At 37.3% G+C, this 21,209-nt stretch overlaps 1 protein-coding gene across 2 annotated transcripts in view; it reads left to right on the forward strand.

The window, feature by feature from the left end:
- The first annotated feature begins 938 nt into the window (after window positions 1–938).
- UBA6 (ubiquitin like modifier activating enzyme 6) overlaps window positions 939–21,209 on the forward strand; it is an 82,872-nt gene continuing 62,601 nt past the window's right edge. For both annotated transcript variants that reach the window (XR_748209.2, XM_010365544.2), the window contains exons 1-6: window positions 939–1,069; window positions 5,381–5,443; window positions 13,074–13,168; window positions 13,696–13,724; window positions 16,004–16,098; window positions 16,664–16,775. Coding sequence is in view for 1 of the 2 variants with exons in the window: in XM_010365544.2 (XP_010363846.2) it covers window positions 999–1,069; window positions 5,381–5,443; window positions 13,074–13,168; window positions 13,696–13,724; window positions 16,004–16,098; window positions 16,664–16,775 (465 nt within the window). In the remaining variant the exon portion in view is untranslated. The remainder of the gene's footprint in view (window positions 1,070–5,380; window positions 5,444–13,073; window positions 13,169–13,695; window positions 13,725–16,003; window positions 16,099–16,663; window positions 16,776–21,209) is intronic.

Consider the following 21,209-nt stretch of genomic DNA (forward strand, 5'->3'; position numbering starts at 1 on the left):
GATAATGCTATAGGTGAGCAACATAAAGTTTCCAGGTATTTTAAGATGTGCAATTTTGAAGAGAGTAGAGGGGCACAAAGGATAATACAGTTTTGCCTGGACCCTCATCTCCACATGAGAGAGGAAAAGTTTCTAATTAAAAATATGATACATCACTGAAAATTATGTAATACTCAAAGTCAAAGCATATGCTAATTTTAAAAATCCTGCAGATGTTTATTCAAATATACAGTGTTAGAGTGAAAGACAAATCCTAATGTTATTGTGTCCAACCCATTGTTGCTTTCTAAGGTGACACGAAGTAAATGAAAAGAATTATATGAGAACTCCTTACACATGTGTTCTGATAACCTAACAGTTATTAGCTCTATGACCTTGACCAAGTCACTAGCACTGACCGGAAGCTCCTTTCCCTTACCCACAAATTTGAGGGACCAAACTGGATGATCTAACGTCATCTATGGCACTAAAAATCACATGATTCTATTAAATCTGAGGCAGTGCCTCACATGTAGTGGACTCCCAAAATTATTTATTAAATGTATAACATCTTTAAGTGGAATCCCCTCACTGACAATCTGGAGCTATTAGCAGCCTTCAGTTTATTTATAAAATAAAGCTGTTTCTTCTTCTTACTATAAGACTCTTTTAAGGATATGCAACGCAATCCCATCATTTCGCGGGTTACTAGAGTCCTGCATGTTTGGCTGTAGAGCAAGGGTGACGCGTAACTTCTGGACTTTGGTTCCATCCACATCTGCCGGATGCGGATGCCAGTCGCAACAGTAACGCCCCCTTCGGCCACCTGCACCACAGCACGCTATGCGGCCACACCCAAACCGGAAACCAGGACGCCCCTAGGGTTGACGGGAAGGCGCTGCCGGGCTCCTAGCTTCCCCAGGCCCGCCCCTCTGATGACGTCTCCGCCCGCCCCTTGACCCCCGCGGTCCCGCCTCTTTCCTACCTCCCAGTAGCCGGCGGCGGTGTCTCAGGCGGCAATGGAAGGATCCAAGCCTGTGGCCGCCCCTCAGGGGGAAGAGGCGTCCTGTTCTTCCTGGGGGACTGGCAGGTGAGAGGACGAGGCGGGTGAAGGTGAGGGGGTCGCGGGTGGGACCCAGGCTCCGTGTTTCTGCTTCTTTCTTTCCGGCGGGCTGGGGGCGCCCGAGAGGCCGTGGGGCCGAGCAGAGCCGGCCCTGGGAGGAGAGGGGCGCGCGGAGTGGGTGTGGCGACGTGGGCTAGGGCCTCTGCTGTTCCCGGCTTTCCTGAGGAAAAGTCCCCTTTCCGCACCTTTGAGCGCTTTCTCAGTTTGCTGGGATTCGGGATCCTCCTTCCTCCGAGTCACCAGACTTGGGGGGCTCCGGCCGAGAGCGAGTTCTGGTCCCGGTCACTTGGCGTGAACTTCCCCACTGGTGCCAAGCACCTTTCCTCCTTTCCGTTAAAAGAAAGCGAGGAGCGCCACTGTGCACCTCCACTGAGATCCTCTTTTGAAAACTGTTACCAGAAGGAACTTGGTAAGAATGAATCAGTAGCAATCTGGACACCCTGAGGCCTCTGTTGACTATGGAAGAAAAAAAAAAAAAAAGCCAGGAAAAAAAAAAATACACAAGTTACCCATTCTTATTTCCCACTTGGTTTTGAAATTCTTTAGATCTTTCCCGCCCCTGTAAAATTAGGGGGGAAATATTTGTGCTAGGCCTTTACCAGTTTCTTGGTTAGTAGTTCCTCTTTCAATCATCTCATAATTAATAAAGCAGGTAGTTATATTCTGTCCACCACTGTCAGAATACAGCATGCCAAAGATAGAAGTGATGGATGTATTATTTTCAGCTGATGCGACACTTTGTAAACCTGTAGCCTTTTCGCCAGTTTCAGACTGAAGGGATGCTTTCAGTTTTATGGTGTTGTCTGCCATTGAAGACACTGCCAGACTTGAGGGATATTATGTAACATAACGCGCGCTTTATTCGAAGCGTTTTTGATTGTCTTATAGATCATATTATTTTTGCATATTCTTGACACATTCCAGTGAGGTACAACTTTCTTAAAAGTGCCAGTAATGCCATTAAGCGGCAGAGCTAGTTAGAATGTAGCTCTTCTCGTTTTTATTCAGATTTACCCACTAGGGCTATTGCCCCCGCCATGCAAGGAGAGCAGCAAGTAAAAGTGTACTAGGGATAAGGTGATAGGAAAATAGATAATAAAAAATTTTGTTGGCTGGGTGCAGTGACTCAAACGCTTGCAGTCCCAGCACTTTGGGAGGTCGAAGCGGGCGGGTCACTTGAGCTCAGGAGTTCTTAGATGACCCTGGGCAACACGGCGAAACCGCGTCTCTACAAAATACAAAAAAATTAGCTGGGTGTGGTGGTGCACGCCTGTAGTCCCAGCTACTCGGGAGGCTAAGATGGGAAGATCGCTTGAGTCTGGAGAGGTCGAGGCTGCCGTGAGCCGAGATCGTGCCACTGCACTCCGGTCTGGGTGACAGAGAGAGAGACCCTGTCTCAAAAGAAAGAAAAGAAACAAATTTTGTTTATTTTTATATTTTGTTACAATGCCCAAACAGAGTATGTTGTGTATGTGTGTGTGTTTTTTATTAGATAGGTGATCTCTTAGAACACAGCTGTCTTCTGATTTGCTTTGGTAATTGGAATCAGTTTTTTTAATAGCTATCCATTTAATTAACTAGAAGCTGGTATCATTTGGTATGTGTCAGTGTTTGGTGAGATAAATGATAACATTTTAATTACCTTTGTTTACAAATTCTTTGGCTTATTTATCAATGCTAGGACTAGAAAGTTGGATTCCAAACCTGAATTTGACGCCATCGCACTGTTTTTAGAATCCTTTGACGATCAGAGCTTCTCTGAACTAGGAATGGCCTGCACTTCTGCTAGTATATTGATCTCAGCTCTCACAGTGGTTCAGCTCCAAATGCTCCAGACTGGTTCCCTGTACCTGGAAATTATCTCTGCTTCCCAGTGTTTCCTACAGATACGTTTTTTGAAGGCCATGCTGTGAAAAAATTGAGACAAGCACTGCTATAAATAATATGCTACTATAATAAGTATACTTTGTCAGATTTGTATATTTAGATTCGTTTTTCTTCCTTTAAAATTTATTAATTTAACAGTTTTTTTTTTTTTTTTTTTTTTTTAAGTCAGAGTCTTGCTCTTGTCACCCAGGCTGGAGTACAGCGGTGGGATCTTGGCTCACTGCAACCTCCTCCTCCCGGGTTCAAGCCATTGTCCCACCTCAGCCTCCCAAGTAGCTGGGATTACAGGCGCCTGCCACCACGCCTGGCTAATTTTTGTATTTTTGGTAAAGACAGGGTGTCACCATGTTGGTCAGGCTGGTCTCGAACTCCTGACTTCAGGTGATCTGCCCGCCTTGGCCTCCCAAAGTGCTGGGATTGCAGGCATGAGCCACCATGCCTGGACCATTTAACAGATTTTTAAAGTGCTTCCTTTATGTCTACTATTAGAGACAGTACGCAGTATGGGTGGTAGTCAAGAGCTAGATTGCCTGGGTTCATATCCTGGCAGTGCCATTTGCCTGCTCTGTGACTTTGGGCAAATTTTAAGTTAACCTGCCTCAGTCTCTTTTTTCCATCTGTTCATTGGAGATAGCAATAGTGCCTGCCTACTGTTTGGACAAGGTTGTTGTAAGGGTTAACTGAATTAGTACATCTAAAGCACTTAAAACAGTATTTAGCACAGGGTTATCTATTATTATTAAATGCCTGGTACTGTTTTAGTTATTTGAAATACAGTAGTGAGTTTTTAACAGACCATACATTTTTTGGTAGGAGTGGCAGACAAACAGTTAATGGTAAGTGATTTGAAAAAACTGACAGGTTAATGAGTTAGGCAGTGACCTAAGGATAAGAGTAACCATTTTATTGATAGGGTGATCAGGAATGATGTGTGTGGTATTTGTAACACAATATTTTAATAGAGGCTTAACTGAGAAGTCAACTATTCCGAGATTTTAAGAAAGAACATTCTAAGCAAAAGAAATAGTGTAAAAACTCTGAAATAAGAGCAAGCTTGTCTTCCTGTGAAACAGCAAGCAGGTCGGTGTGGCTTGAAGATAGTAAGCAAAAATGGAGAGTGGTGGGAGTTGAAACTGGAGAGGTAATTGGGAGACAGAACACATTGGCCCTTTCAAGCATGGTGAGGTGTTTGAATTTTAAGAGTAAAGGAAATCCACTGAAGGGGAGTCCAAATTCGGGGGATAATTTCTGACTGCATTTTAAGATATTTAGACTGTTTTATGGAGAATAAAGGGGAAGGACAATGGTGGAAATAAGAAGACTAGCTAGGAGGTCTTTGAAATAGCTCAGGTGAAATGTGATGATGGTTTGGCTTGAGATTGTACTGATTGAAATAGTAAGAAGTGATCAAATTTGAGATCTTCTATGAAGGTAGAACTAACAGGTCTCAAATGGAGAAAGTTGGGGAATGATTTAAGCAAGAAGATCCCTAGATTTCAGGACTACCCAGTAAATGATGGTAGCAGAAAATGAGTTAGGAAAAACAGGAAGAATACATTAAGCAGGGGTAATTGAATTCTCTTTGGAGTTTGTTATGTTTGTGATACCAGTTAAGACATCAGAATAGTTATTGTTTTGGCAGTTGTATACAATCTGGAGGTCAGAGGAAAGATCACACATGGAGAAATAAGTTTCAATATAATCAATATATATTCATCCATAGGATTGAATGAGTTTATCTAGGAAGAGTATATATATCGAGAAAGTTGATGGTACAGAATTGCTGAAATACAGATCCATTAGAGTATATGTACCAAACAGCGGGGCACAGTGGCTCATGCCTGTAATCCCAGCACTTTGGGAGGCCAAAGCAGGTGGATCTCTTGAGGTCAGGAGTTCAAGACCAGCCTGGCCAACATTGTGAAACCCCATCTCTACTAAAATTACAAAATTAATTGGACGTGGTGGTATGCACTTGTAGTCCCAGCCACTTGGGAGGCTGAGGCACGAGAATTGTTTGAATCCAAGAGGTGGACATTGCAGTAAGCTGAGATCATGCCACTGCACTCCAGTCTAGGTGACAGAGTGAGACTCCATCTCAAAAAAGGGGGAAAAAAATTTTATATATATATATATATTTATATCAGTGATAAAACAACACCTGAGATCTGAGAATAAAAGATTATGAGCTCTGTAATCTTAAAATCTACACAGGAGAGAACAAGCAATCTGATAATTTTAGGCCATTTAAAAAATATAAGTAAAGTGGTAGATAATAAAATATATGTTTGGTTTGTGAAAACCTTTAGTAACTGTTGAATCTGATCACACAAGTAATCAAATATTATATTATAAAATGTGAATATTTAATAACCATGTTTTTTTTTCCAGCACAAATAAAAATTTGCCCGTTATGTCAACAGCATCTGTGGAGATCGATGATGCATTATACAGGTGAGAATCTCATGGAAACTGAAACTTATTTTCCTCATTAATTGTTCTCAAATAATCAAGTAGTCTCTTTGAAGATACCATTCGGCCTATGCGGAATTATATATATATAAAATATATATATGTTATACGTATATATATATATACATACACTATATATATGTATAAAGAGTTTCTCTGAAGTTAAAATTAGGGTTTCTGTGATTTTTTTTTAACTACATTCGGATAATATTTAAATCTCAGTTGTTTTAGGTTTAGGTGATAGGACTAAGAAGGATTTTGCCACCTTCTGCAAAATAAACCTTTCATTTTTGGACAATAATTCATATTTAAGTTCTTGATAGTGCAGGAATTCATGAAGAATAATATTTCACTTTAGTCATACAATAGCATCTAGAGAATATGATTACTTCATTGTAATCTCATTAAAATATTTCCTGTTCTGTAATGTATAGACGGTGGAGAAATACTATGTGATTGAAGAGTTGTAATTTGAATGGAATTTGATGGGACTTTTAAAACTATGCTTTTTCAGTAAATTGGAATGCTTTTTTAGTAATTAAAGAAAGTATTGTATGATTGAATAGTTGTGTTTTGAATGGAATTTGATGAGACTTTTTAAACTATACTTTTTCATGAAATTTGAATACTTTTTAAAGTAATTAAAGAAAAAGATGCAGAGTCAATAATGGGCACTTTATTAGGAGCTAATACATACCATCTGGCATGTTGAGTCCAAATCCTGTTTTGTACTATATGCTTGGGAAAAGAGATAAAAGACTAACAATCTTGCTCAAAAGACTAACAATCTTGTTCATGTGAAAATTATTTTACAGATGGTTTCCTGATTATAAAATATGGTTTAGAAGTCACCTCAAGTTGTTGTATAAGGGTTAACTGAATTAGTATGTCTAAAGCACTTAAAACAGTGTTTAGCACAGGGATATCTATTATTAAATGCCTGGTACTGTTTTACGTATTTGGATTACATTAGTGAGTTTTTAACAGACCATAGAGTTTTTGGTAGGAGTGGCAGACAAACAGTTAATGGTAAGTGATTTGAAGAAACTATGATAGGTTAATGAGTTAGGCAGTGACCTAAGGATAAGAGTAGCCATTTTATTGATAGGGTAATCAGGAATAATGTGTGTGACATTTGTAATACAATATTTTAATAGAGGCTTAAGTGATAAGAAGTCAACTATTCCAAGATTTTTAAGAAAGGACATTCTAAGCAGAAGAAATAGTATAAAAACTCTGAAATGAAAGCAAGCTTGTCTTCTTGCAAAACAGCAAGCAGGTCAGTGTGGCTTGAAGACAGTAAGCACAAAGGGAGAGTGGACTCTTAAATTGGGATTCTTAATCTATAATTATATTCTTAATGTCCTTTTGGTCTTTTTTTTTTTGATATAACAAATGGCACCTCTTTGAGATAGTATTGACTAATTTTATTCATTTTTTTAGTTTAATCCTTGTGAAACTTTTTTTATGTCCCTCCAACCCTGTAATGCTGATAAATAAACGTAATTTTCAGTAGCTCAGTGACTAAACTTTCCATTTACAATGCTATGTGAGTAGGCTGCAGTTTGCTTTACTGAGAGTTATAGAATATAGCAGTTTAGCTGTTATTATTCGAGGTAAGCCATTTTCTTTTGTTTGACGGAGAGTATCTTTTGGTGTAGTTGTTTGCACTTTGTGTGCATGTCGTATTGCAAACATCTAGTTTTTTACCAGTGTGCATATTTGAGTTTTAATATCTTCCTTAAGAATTTGTCATAGTGAGGGCAGGAATCATTAATAAATGATAAAGCCGGGAATTTATGTGGGTACTAAAAGAGTGAATTATTAGGGAATACTAAAAGAGTTACTGACTACATACAAGTTTTCTTAGTAGAAGTACAAAGATGTGGCCTGGTGCGGTGGCTCACGCCTGTAATGCCAGCCCTTTGGGAGGCCAAGGCAGGTGGATCATGAGGTCAGGAGATCGAGACCATTCTGGCTAACATGGTGAAACCCCGTCTTTACTAAAAATACAAAAAATTAGCCGGGCGTGGTGGCAGGCACCTGTAATTCCCACTACTTGGGAGGCTGAGGCAGGAGAATGGCAGGAACCCGGGAGGCGGAGCTTGCAGTGAGCTGAGATGGCGCCACTGCGCTCCAGCCTGGGCAACAGGGCGAGACTCTGTGTCAAAGAAAAAAAAAAAGGAATACAAAGATGTGTATATTACAAAAGCCAAAATGTGAGATTTTCACACAAAAACTAGGTCTTATTTTCTTAGATTTTAAAAATTAACTTATATGTTTGAGGGTTTGGTGTTTTTTTTTTTTTTTTTTTTTTTTTCCTTTTGTTATAGTGGCTGAATCTGAAGATTTGGGAGTTTATATTTTTGCTTTTTTGAGACGGAGTCTTGCTTTGTCATCCAGGCTGGAGTGCAGTGGCACGATCTCGGTTCACTGCATCCTATGCCTCCTAAGTTCAAGTGATTCTCCTGCCTCAGCCTCATGAGTAGCTGGGACTACAGGCATGCACCACCACACCCAGCTAATTTTTGTAGGTTTTTTTTTTTTCGGTAGAGATGGGGTTTCACCATGTTGGCCAGGATGATCTCAATCTCTTGACCTTGTGATCTGCCCACCTCGGCTTCCCAACGTGCTGAGACTACAGGCGTGAGCCACCATGCCCAGCTGTATTTTTTCTTTTTTTAAATCTGTATCTGTTGCTTATGGGGACTAATAAGGACTTTGGACAATGATTAATATATTTTAGGGACGAGGCATGAAATGAGGATCCTTAGCCTCTTAACATCTCGGGGAGATAGATGTCAGTAGTGAACTTGCTGAAGGTAGGATAAGATAAAGATAAATTCCAGAAGTTCTCTTTTCTCTCCATTCTCTTTAACACAGCCACAGTTCTGACCATTTTGTCTCATAGTACACGTCCAAATACTATAGCTTACTGAGTCATTTTGAACATAACTCCAACTTACCTATTAAAAAGTTATTATTGTAGTAAAAACACATAACATGAATTCTACCCTACTAACAAGTTTTTAAGTGTGTAGTATAGTATAGTTGACACTTGAACAAGGAAGAAGTTAGGAATGCCAACTCCCCAGCACCCTACCTCTTGTGCAGTCGAAAATCCACATATGACTTTTGACTCTCCTAAAGCTTAAGTACTAATAGCCTACTATTGACTGAAAATTTTACTGATAATGTAAATAACACACATTTTAAATATTGTATGTATTATATACTGTATATATACACGGCATTCTTACAATAAAGTAAGCTAGAGAAAATAAAATGTTAAGAAAATCATAAGGAAGAGAAAACATATCTATTGTTCATTAGGTGGAACTGGATTATCATAAAGGTCTTCATCTTTGTTGTCTTCATGTTGAGTAGGCTGAGGAGGAGGAATGGAGGGAGTTGGTTTTGTCTTAGGGGTGGCAGAATCAAAAGAGGTGGAGGCAGAAGGGTAGGGAAGGAGAGGCAAGCACACACTGTAACTTTATGGAAATATATAACTACTGTGTGACTTTTTTGCTTTCTCATTTCTGGAAAAATGTTTCTATACAGTACTGATCCTCCTGTCACTTTCTTTAGTTTCTTTTTGGTGCCCCTGTTGTAGAAGGGTCCATATCTTTAAAGAAATCAATGCAATCTTGAATCATCAGAACCCTTCTGCCCGATTGGCTGATATCAGTAACAATGATAGCATCTTCAATGGTATAATCTTCCAGACTTTAATAATGTTCTCTCTCTTGGGGTTCTCTTCCATAGCATTGACAATCCTTTCCATAGAGTGCTGTGTGTAATGAGCCTTAAAGGTCCTTTATGATGCCCTGATCTAGAAGCTGAATTTGAGATGTTGTGTTTTGAAGCAAGTAGACCACTTCAGCACCTTCCTTGTTGAACTTATGGGGTTCTGCGTGGCCAGGTGTATTGTCCAATAGCAAAAGAACTTTAAAAGTTCTTATTGGCAAGACACTTCCTGATCTCAAAATCAAAGCGTCAACAAAACCAATCCAGAAAAAGGGTTATTGTCCAGGCCTGCTTGTTATGTAGCCGGAGGACTGGCAGCTGGTGTTTATCTTTTCCCTCCAATGCTAAGGAGTTAGCAGCTTTATATGTAAGGGCAGTCCTGATCATAAACCTGAATGCATTTGCACAAAACAGTAGAGTTAACTATCCATTTCTGCGTTAAATCCTGGTGCTTGCTTCTCTTCCTTGCTAATAAATGTCCTTTGTGGCAATTTTTTTCGGAATAGAGCACTTTCTTCTACATTAAAAACCTATTCAGGTAGATATCCTTTCTCTTCAGTGATTTTCCTTATGGTGTCTAGAAACTCATTGCTGCCTCTTGATTGGCAGAAACTGCTTCTCATGTTGTGTCTGACTTTTTTTTAAGCCAAACCTCTTTCTAAAATTATCAAACTATCCTTTGCTAGCGTTAAATTCTACAGCTTTACTGCTTGGGTGATTGGTGCTCCAAAATCACACAAATCACCACTAAAGAACTTATGTAACCAAACATCACCTGTACCCCAGTAACCTGTGAAAAAAAAAGAATTCTACAGCTTTATATCCTTTACCTTCTTTTTGCTTTAAGTGGTCTTATAATGACTTCGCTTTTTCTCAAATCATGTTAGAGTCTATAAATATGCCTTTGTTTCAGCAATCCTGCACCCATATCAGTGCTGCATTTTCAATACAAGATAAAAAGGTCTTTCACAAAAAGTGCAAGGTTTTCATACTTGCTGGTGTAGTTACAATGATGGCTTTCCTTTTTTTTTACAATGGTCCTTCCACTGGATTCATTTTATTTTGAAATGGCAGGCAACCACAGCTGCAGACCTCAGTCTACAGTGCATATCAAGCAATTCAACTTTTTGTTGTAATGTCATGACTTTTCTCAGCTTCTTGGGAGCACTTGCAACATTACTGGTGGCACTTTGTATGGGTCCCATATATGTCATTCAAGATTTACAGTATTGCACATTAAACATGATGGAAAAATATGCAAGAACCTCAAGACATCACTTTTTCCTGCAATATTCAATTTACTGGAGAGAGGAACTACTCAGGCAAAGATGAATAGAGTCACATGCGCTTTAACCAGATACATCACTTAAGCTCATCACAATAACAACTGAAAGTAGCTACAAAATTATTACAGTAGTGCAGTATGTACTACAGTGACTTCTATGCACTCATGACTGAATACTGCATCTTTACATCTGTTTACATGCCTCTTAACTGCAAATGGCGACATCTGTGGTCTGTAAGTGTATGTATAAGTTTTGATCAATTTTAACTTTTTATAATTTGTGTTTATTTCATGGTAGTAAATGATAAAATAGACTAATATGTACATAGATTTCATGCATTCATGACATACTTTTTCTTAATTTTTGCATATCTCTAGGCTACAAAGTTCATCTGTGAATTTTTTCAAGTTGTCACAAATGTCCAAAAAATTTTCAGTATATTTATTGAAAAAAATCTGCAAATAAATGAACCTGTGCGTTTGAAACCCATGTTGTTCAAGGGTCAACTATATTATTAACACTGTGTACATTGTCGTATAGCAGATCTATGTAGCAAATATTTCTTCAAGATCTTGTTTCTAATTCTTTTGGATAAATACCCAAAATGGAATTGCTGGATTATATGGTAATTCTATTTTTTAATTTTTAAGGAAGCTTCTTACTGTTTTCCATAGCAACTGCACCATTCTACATTTCCAACAGTGCACAAAAGTTCCAGTTTCTCCACATTGTTGCCAATACTTGTTATGTTTTGTTTTCTTTTCTTTTCTTTTCTTTTATAATGGTCATCCATACAGGTGTGAGGTGATCTCTCATTGTGGTTTTCCCTTGTATTTCCTTGATGATTAGTGAGTGTTGAACACCTTTCCATATACTTGTTGGCTATGTGCATGTTTCTGGAGAAACGTCTATTCAAACTCTTTGTCCATTTTTAAAAATTGGGTCAATTCAGGGGTTTTTTGGTATTGAGTTATAGGCATTCGTTAGGATATTATTAACCCCTTATCACATACATGGTTTACAAATACTTTCTCTCATTCTGTAGGTTGCGTTTTCATTTTGTTGATTGTTTCCTTTACTGGTTTTTAGTTTCATGTAGTCCTACTTGTCAATTTTTGCTTTTGTTGTGTGTGCCTTTGGTGTTATCCAGAAAATCTGTGCCAACACCAGTGTTATGAGGCCTCTTTCCTGTTTTCTTCTAGGAGTTTTATAATTGCAGATCTTACATTTAAGTCTTTGATTCATTTTGATTTGATTATTTTGTGTAGTATAAGGGTCCATTTTCATTCTTTTGCATTTGGAAATCTAGTTTTCCCAGCACCATTTATTGAAGGCCTCAACCATCTTTTCCTCTGAATACCCTGGCCATACTAGACTACTTCTTTTATCGAAGATAAGATAGGTAATTGCAGTTTATACCTTTTTATCTCAACTGTCTTTTCCTGTAATGCTCTTTTGTGCTTCAAAAATACCTTCCAATGATCCTTTAAGAACTCACTCCTATATCTGCTGTGTGATATCTTGCCTGAGTTACTTCTCATCCTTTCTGCTCAGCCCTAAAGCATCTTATTTTTATTGCTATTAAATAAACACATTATCACATAGTATTTGTTCACATGTATGTCAACTCTGTCAGACCATGAGCTTTTCTAAGTCATAGACTATGACACACTGTCTAAGTCTTAGAAGATACTCATTAAATGATTATTGAATGACTAGGGAAGACAGTGGGTTCAGATTGGCTTGTAGTCCAGAACCTAAGACTAGGTACGTTGCCTACGTAGTGGCAGTTCAGTGGCTGGGCAGGAACCAAAACTAAGGATATGACAAAAAAGTCTGAAAAAGGTGCAGATGGTACTAACAATAGAAGAAGTGATGATACTAAGAAGGCACTTATACATTCCATATTTAGGCAAAAACCAGTATTACTGGCCAGGTACAACATTCCCTGACTTCTGAATTCTGACATGAAGCTGCTACGATAAGATCATCCTTTATATCTGGATATAGACAGGATCTTGCTGTTGCCCAAGCTTGGGTGCAGTGGCGTGATCATAGCTCACTGTAACCTCAAACCATTAGGCTCAAGCAATCCTCCCACCTCAGCCTCCTAAATAGGTAGGACCACAGGTGTGTGCCACCACACCTTGCTGATTTTCACATTTTTATGTAGAGATGGGGGTCTCAGAAATCCTGTTGATAGTGAAAGTTTTAAGGTGGAGATGGCAAACTCAAATGCTTATAGTGACCACTGAGGTAATAAATGAGAGGAACAGGAAGGAGTTGATTGTGGCAAATCTGGAGCACATAATACTTCTGCCTAAACAGGACAACTCCTACTCAACTCCATCTGTCTATTGCCTTGAGGGAATATAGATTGTGGTGCCAAATTATCTGATTTTTCAAAATATGTCATATATTTGGCATTTAATTCAGAAATGTTTAAACACTATGCAAATCATTCAGAACAAGTCTGTGGGCAGGATTGAGTTCCTAGGCTTTTTGTTTGCAAACAACTTTAAGAGATGTTATAATTTTAGTGAAATAATTTTTTGTTTTTTGTTGTGTTTTCCATGTAGTCGACAGAGGTATGTTCTTGGAGACACAGCAATGCAGAAGATGGCCAAGTCCCGTGTTTTCTTAAGTGGAATGGGTGGTCTTGGTTTGGAAATTGGTAAGCAATATTTATATTCCTAATTTTGTATGACACCTTTGAGCAATGTAAGATAGTTTAAATAACTTCATCCCCTTATATTTCCTATAACAGAAGTTAGATCCAAAATGTTGATCAGATTCAGTTTTTAATCTTTGTCAAGACTATTTCATGATGTTGTTATGTTCTTCCACAAATAACCAGTAATGACTCATTGCTTCTTTTTGTGATTTTAATAGCCATTAATTATCGTTCTCTATATCCATTAATTCATTATAAGTAGCACACATACATGTACTGTATTCATAAAAACATGTCTGGAAGAATACATTGAAATTTTAGGAGTGATTATCCCTGGGTGTTGTGATTATGCACATTTTAATTTTTTCACTTTTAACCTGTATTTTGTAACTTTTTAAAGACAAGGAACTTAAGTAGAAAAAAAAGAAGTCAAAAGTGTCCAATCAGATATGTGACTAAGCTCTGTGAAGACATATCCAGTATGTATTCCCAATATTGAGCTATTCCTTTTTCTTTTGCCTTTCTAGCAAAGAATCTTGTTCTTGCAGGGATTAAGGTAAGTAAATGTCCTCTGTGAGAAAAATTGTTATGAGCCTTTTATTGGCTCATTTGTTGTGGTAATATTGTTTATACTTTGTTTTAATTATTGTCTTTAATGCTCTACTTTTAAAAAATCACAGAAATTTCAGAAATATACAAAAGTAGAAAGAATTGTTTGACAAAACCCCACATACACATCAGAAGGCTTCAGTTACCAACTCTTGGGGACATTTGTTTCATATATCTCCTTCTCATTCCTTATTGCCCCCAACTGCCAAATTATTTTGATATAAATTTCAGACATTGTATTATATCATCCTTAAATATTTTAGTAGTATCTTTAAAAGGTAAGAATATCTTTTGAAGCAGCAATACTATTTTCACACCTAAAATGTAACAAGCTCTTAATACCATTGTATCAGTTTACCTGTTGCTGTAAAACAGTTTACCCCAAAATTTGTAGCTTAAGCAATATTTTATTGTCTCATAGTTTCTGTGAGTCAGGATTCGGGCATGACTCTGGTCATTATGATAAACTCATGAATTTAAACATAGTTTGATGTGTTTTCATCTATTATAGTTGTTTTCATTGATGCTCAGATTGTTCCATCTTTGGTTATTGTGGTTCTCTTCATGTTTTTTGAGGCTTTTGGACACAGCCCCCAGTAGTCTTTGTCACTGTTTACAAAGTCTTTTCAGTGGGCAGAGCTGAAACGTTCATAATGAGTAAACACTGAAATTTCTGATTTTCAGGTTTAGGCTTGTAAAGTATTACTAAACTTTCTAAGTTTTACTTTGGATTATAGCATATTTATTTCTGTGATTTTATATTTGTGTCTTATTAGGATTTTGGTTTCTAATGATCCATTAGATGCTTTATCCTATATATCCTGTATATTCTTTATCCTATTATATTTTACCCTTATGGCATAGTTTCAGAATGCCAATTCCAATATTGTTAATAATAATGTATTATTTAAAAAAAAAATAGTTTTTTGATCCTACCTGGATTTGGCAGGCAAATTAACTGCTTTTAAAAGTCACTTTAAATAAATCTCTGTATATAGCAGACTCCATAAACAGTTTAGTCCATGTATTCGTTTTGCTTTGGATTTTTAGAGATTGCTTTTTTAAAAGTTTAGTTTTACTATTATGTGAGATTTATGATTCAAAGTCAGATTTTTTAAACAAAGTATTTTCAGATAAGTCTAGCTTCTTGCTACTTTGTTTCCTCCTTCACTTATTAGGTTACTGTCTTTTTATATTTGGTTTATTCTTCATTTGTTTTTGTAGATAGGTAAATGCATACACACATACATGTGTATCTGTTATGTGTGGGTATATATGTTTATCTCCTCCCACCTTTCTCATTTAAAGTGCTCTTCTTTACCTTGCTATCTCTTTACAGCATATCCTAGAGATTACTCCATATTTATAAATACGTCTTTCATTTTTTTTAAAATAGTTGCATGATTATGCATTGTATGGATGTATCATCTTATAGCCAGTTCCCCATTGGTGGGCTTTTTGATTATTTCCAGTCTTTTGCTCTTACAAATGGTGTGCTACGTTTAATACTCTTGTATATATATCTTTTTGTATTTCTCCCAGTGTGTCTTTGAGATAGAGTCCTAAAAGTAGGATTGCTGCATCACAGAATACATGCAGATATCTTTTTGCTAGAGATTGCCAAATTCCTTTCCTTTGAGGTTGAGCCACTTCACACTGTTATCAGTAATGTATGAGAGTCGCTGATTCACCTCACCCTCACCAATAGACCGTGTTGTCAAACTGTGAATTTATGCCAGTCTAACAAGTGAGAAAAGTTGTTTCGTTTCTTGGCAAGGTTGACCGTCTTTACATATTTTCAAGGACCATGTGCATTTCTTTTTTCAGTATGATCCTTGTTCATGTTCCTCTTTCTACGAGGTTTGTGGCCTGTAATATAATTTACAAGTATTTTTTTCTTTGTTAATTGTCTTTCTTACTTGAAACATGGAATATTTTGAAGTGTTTGTTTATATGCATTTTCTGGATTTTTGTGTTGATTTTTATAACATGATACTTTTATAAATTTAAATTATCTTCATGTTTAAAGAAATTTTTCCATCAATTTATTGGGGTCTCCAGATGTATATAGATCTAATTTTATATCCTTTCTAATTCTTATGCCTTTGCTTAATTTTCATTATCTAATTACACAAAATAATAGTTCTAGTACATTGTTGATAGTACTGGAGAGACTGAATATCCTTGAACTCCTGACTTCAACCAATACTTTTTTCTTTTTTGAAGGCACTTACAATTCATGATACAGAAAAATGCCGAGCATGGGATCTAGGAACCAACTTCTTTCTCAGTGAAGATGATGTTGTTAATAAGCAAAACAGGTAAAGATATTTTGATGTATTATGAGGTTTTTTTTACTCATTTACTTAGAATATTTCCTTTATCTAGAACGCCAGTCATAGTTGTTTAATTGATCACCATAAATTCATACTACTATGGCTAAATAAATATTGGTATATACTTAATTTTTTGTATTTGTCAATTTTTTTATATATTTACATAGTATGTGTTATATAATATATATTATATATAAATACATATTTTATATATATTACACTGCTACCTAGAAATGTATTTCCTTGAATTTATTAAAGAAAGACTTTAGTGTTGCTAAATTAATAAGAAAGCTAAGGAGCCTGAAGCTTAGAACTATTAGGGTACACTTTGAGATTGTGTGGTGTACTGTGGAATATGATAGTATATTATTTCAAGATTGTATAGTTATCTGTAAAGACAAGTAAGTCTTGGTTTCTTTCTTCTACAAGGTAAGTTTCCATTGAAATTTTGTAACGTGTCAGGTTCCTCTGATGTCATTACAGTGTCCAGCTTGAAGAGATTTGAGTATATTGAATGAAAGGACAGTAAAAGTTCATTTTGTTTTTTTAGGGCTGAAGCTGTACTTAAACATATTGCAGAACTAAATCCTTATGTTCATGTCACATCATCTTCTGTTCCTTTCAATGAGACCACAGATCTCTCCTTTTTAGACAAATACCAGGTTAGTACTCCATTTTGTATTAAATGTTATTGACAGATTCCAGGGCGAAATTGTTAAGTATTAATATGTTTAACTAATTTAACCTAGTGTATTGAGGAACAGAACAAAAAAATTTCAAGGTAGAAGACATATCAGAATAAAACCTTTCAAATTCTCCATTTTAAGGAAGGGACCTAAGAACTACTGACAAAGTAGTTTTATCAATTGACTTTTTTCTCAGTAATATCCATTAAAAACTACTCAAAACTTTGATTTATAGCAACATGCATTTATTTCTCTCCTATGTAACTGAATGTCAGTTGTGGTTTCTAGGCTGAACTCAGCCTGGATTAAACTCCAGAGTTTGGTTCTCCTCCATGTGTCTCTCTTCTGGGACCAGGAGGCTACCTAGGCCATGTTCTCATGGTAGTAGCAGAAACAGAAGGTCAAGTCCAGACACACATGCACATTTCAAGCCTCTGTTTTTGTTATGTCCATTAACATCCTGTCAGCCAAAGCAAGTCAACGTTATCAAGCCTAAAGTCAAGAAGCAGAAAAGTACTCTTCCTAAAGCCATGGGCAAGCGGTACAATTACAGGGGAGTAAAAATACATGGATCGGTAGTTCAATCTATTATAGGTAACAATTCCTTAAATAACAACAACAAAATTCCTAAGACATTGTATATTGTAAAAGTGAGTAGGTTGACCCTGATTTTTTTTTTTTTTTTTTTTTTTGCTGTGAGTAAATTATGCTGTTACCCATTAAAAAATGAATATAGACTTCTATTCTGGACTAGATAACTTAAAATTCATCCTGGTACAAAGCACCTAGAATTTCTAAACAGATTTTCTTTTAAATGACTATCCAAGCTCAAAATAATGTTAGGAAAATCTGTTTATGTGTTTCTAAACAGACTTTCTAAACAGACTTTCTAGAATTTCTAAACAGACTTTCTTTTAAATGACTATCCAAGCTCAAAATAATGTTAGGAAAATGCTCAGAGGCCACAAATGAACAGTTAGCTAAAAGACTAGTGAACTATTATCTGTAGTTACTCTTAGCGACAGGAGTTGTCTGTCACAGTAACCAAAGTTCTTGGGAATTGATGTTCACATAGAGACAGAAGATTCAGACCTAGAACTACATAAACTAGAGAAATGGAATTGAGACCTCCCCTTCTTCATAAAGCTGGAGCCTCAGAGAGCTATGCCCTCAGTGAAAGGGTGGACAAGAACAATCTTTACCAATCAGAACAAGAAGCTTGTCTGTTTTCTCTTGAGCTCTGGATGAAAAGTAAAGGTTTTCCTGGGGAATTCATAACCACAGGGCTGCTGTCACATAGGTTTAGAGATTAAACTTTATAATCTTTTGTGATCTGGAAATTCCTAAACTGAGAACTTAATGTAAAAAGTAGTACTAGTAGGCTGGGCGCAGTGGCTCACACCTATAATCCCAGCACTTTGGGAGGCCAAGGTGGGCGGATCACCTGAGGTCAGGAGTTTGAGACCAGCCTGACCAATAAGGAGAAATCCTGTTTCTACTAATGATACAAAATTTAGCCAGGTGTGGTGGTGAATGCCTGTAATCCCGGCTACTTGGGAGGCTGAGGCAGGAGAATCGCATGAACCCGGGAGGTAGAGGTTGCATTAAGCCAAGATTGTGCCACTGCAGTCCAGCCTGGGCAACAAGAACAAAACTCCATCTCAAAAAAAAAAAAAAAAAATGATAAAAAGGTAGTACTATAATGGCCATGCCCTAATGTGCCAGACAAAAACAAAACTAAACAAATCTTGAGAAGTATACCCTCAACTAACTTACAGGGTACTGCAGTATATAAAGTCCCTTTGAGTTCACAGTACAAAATGACAAGATGGGAAAAAAAGCAGCTCAATATGACCAAGAGTCAACAAACTATTAAACTTCAAATAATTTTTATTTATTTATTTTTCTTTCTTTCTTTTCTTTTTTCTTTTCCTTTGTTTTCTCTTTTCTTTTCTTTTCCTTTCTTTCTTTTTCTTTTCTTTTTTCCTTTCCTTTCTTTTCCTTTCCTCCCCTCCCCTCCACTCCCGTCTCCTCCCCTCCCCTCCCCTCCCCTCCCTTCCCCTCCCTTCCCCTCCCCTCCCCTCTTTTCTTTTGGAGTCTTGCTCTGTCTCCCAGGCTGGAGTGCAGTGGCACAGTCTGGGCTTACTGCAACCTCTGCCTCCTGGGTTCAAGCGATTCTCCTACTTCAGCCTCCCGAGTAGCTGGGATCACAGGCACGTGCCACCATTCCCTGCTAATTTTTGTATTTTTATTTATTTATTTATTTATTTATTTATTTTTTATTATACTTTAAGTTCTAGGGTACATGTGCATAACGTGCAGGTTTGTTACATATGTATACTTGTGCCGTGTTGGTGTGCTGCACCCATCAACTCGTCAGCACCCATCAATTCATCATTTATATCAGGTGTAACTCCCAGTGCAATCCCTCCCCCCTCCCCCCTCCCCATGATAGGCCCCAGTGTGTGATGTTCCCCTTCCCGAGTCCTATTGATCTCATTGTTCAGTTCCCACCTATGAGTGAGAACATGCGGTGTTTGGTTTTCTGTTCTTGTGATAGTTTGCTAAGAATGATGGTTTCCAGCTGCATCCATGTCCCTACAAAGGATGCAAACTCATCCTTTTTTGTGGCTGCATAGTATTCCATGGTGTATCTGTGCCACATTTTCTTAATCCAGTCTGTCACAGATGGACATTTGGGTTGATTCCAAGTCTTTGATATTGTGAATAGTGCCGCAATAAACATACGTGTGCATGTGTCTTTATAGCAGCATGATTTATAATCCTTTGGGTGTATACCCAGTAGTGGGATGGCTGGGTCATATGGTACATCTAGTTCTAGATCCTTGAGGAATCGCCATACTGTTTTCCATAATGGTTGAACTAGTTTACAATCCCACCAACAGTGTAAAAGTGTTCCTATTTCTCCACATCCTCTCCAACACCTGTTGTTTCCTGACTTTTTAATGATTGCCATTCTAACTGGTGTGAGATGGTATCTCATTATGGTTTTGATTTGCATTTCTCTGATGGTGAGTGATGATGAGCATTTTTTCATGTGTCTGTTGGCTGTATGAATGTCTTCTTTTGAGAAATGTCTGTTCATATCCTTTGCCCAGTTTTTGATGGGGTTTGTTTTTTTCTTGTATATTTGTTTGAGTTCTTTGTAGATTCTGGATATTAGCCCTTTGTCAGATGAGTAGATTGCAAAAATTTTCTCCCATTCTGTAGGTTGCCTGTTCACTCTGATGGTAGTTTCTTTTGCTGTGCAGAAGCTCTTTAGTTTAATGAGATCCCATTTGTCAATTTTGGCTTTTGTTGCCATTGCTTTTGGTGTTTTAGACATGAAGTCCTTGCCCATACCTATGTCCTGAATGGTACTACCTAGGTTTTCTTCTAGGGTTTTTATGGTATTAGGTCTAACATTTAAGTCTCTAATCCATCTTGAATTAATCTTCGTGTAAGGAGTAAGGAAAGGATCAAAGGATCCCGTTTCAGCTTTCTACTTATGGCTAGCCAATTTTCCCAGCACCATTTATTAAATAGGGAATCCTTTCCCCATTTCTTGTTTAATTTTTGTATTTTTAGTAGAGATGGAGTTTCACCATGTAAGCCAGGCTGCTCTTGACCTCCTGACCTCAGGTGATCCTCCTGCCTTGGCCTCCCAAAGTGCTGTCATTACAGGTGTGAGCCACCATGCCCAGGCTAAACCTCCAAGAATTTAGGACAATAGAATTGTTTGAGAAAGATTATAAAATACAGATGTTCAAAACTACTAAATCTCAAAAGAAGTTATTAAATATATAATATTGAAAAAGACCAGACACGTGATAAAGAATGAGGTACAACTTATGGAAATGAACATGAAGTCTTAAAAATTAAAATTCGTTGGATAGATTAAACAGTAAATAGATAATAGCTGGAATAAACATTAGTGAATTGAAAGATAGACCTGAGGAAATTACCAAAACTATAGCACATAGAAATAAAGAAAATATCCTAGCACTTTGGAGGCCAAGGCGGGCAGAAAACCTGAGGTCAGGAGTTTGAGAACAGCCTGGCCAGCATGGCAAAACCCTGTCTCTACTGAAAATACAAAAATTAGCTGGGCATGGTGGCATGTGCCTGTAATCCCAACTACTGGGGAGGCTGAGGCAGAAGAATTGCTTGAACCTAGAAGACAGAGGTGGTTTTGCAGTGAGACCAGATCGCACCGCTGCAATCCAGCCTGGGCAACAGAGTGAGACTGTGTCTCAAAAAAAAAAAAAAAAACAAAAAAGAAAAAAAAAAAAAAAACCCCAAAAAAGAAATAAGAGAAAATACTATGGACAAATTAAAATAAATGAGAGCTTGAATGAAAAGGTCCAATTTATGAGATTGGATTTCTAGATAGCAATAGAAAAGGGCAAT

The sequence above is a fragment of the Rhinopithecus roxellana genome, chromosome 2 (assembly GCF_007565055.1).
Source record: "Rhinopithecus roxellana isolate Shanxi Qingling chromosome 2, ASM756505v1, whole genome shotgun sequence".
NCBI classification, from domain to species: domain Eukaryota; kingdom Metazoa; phylum Chordata; class Mammalia; order Primates; family Cercopithecidae; genus Rhinopithecus; species Rhinopithecus roxellana.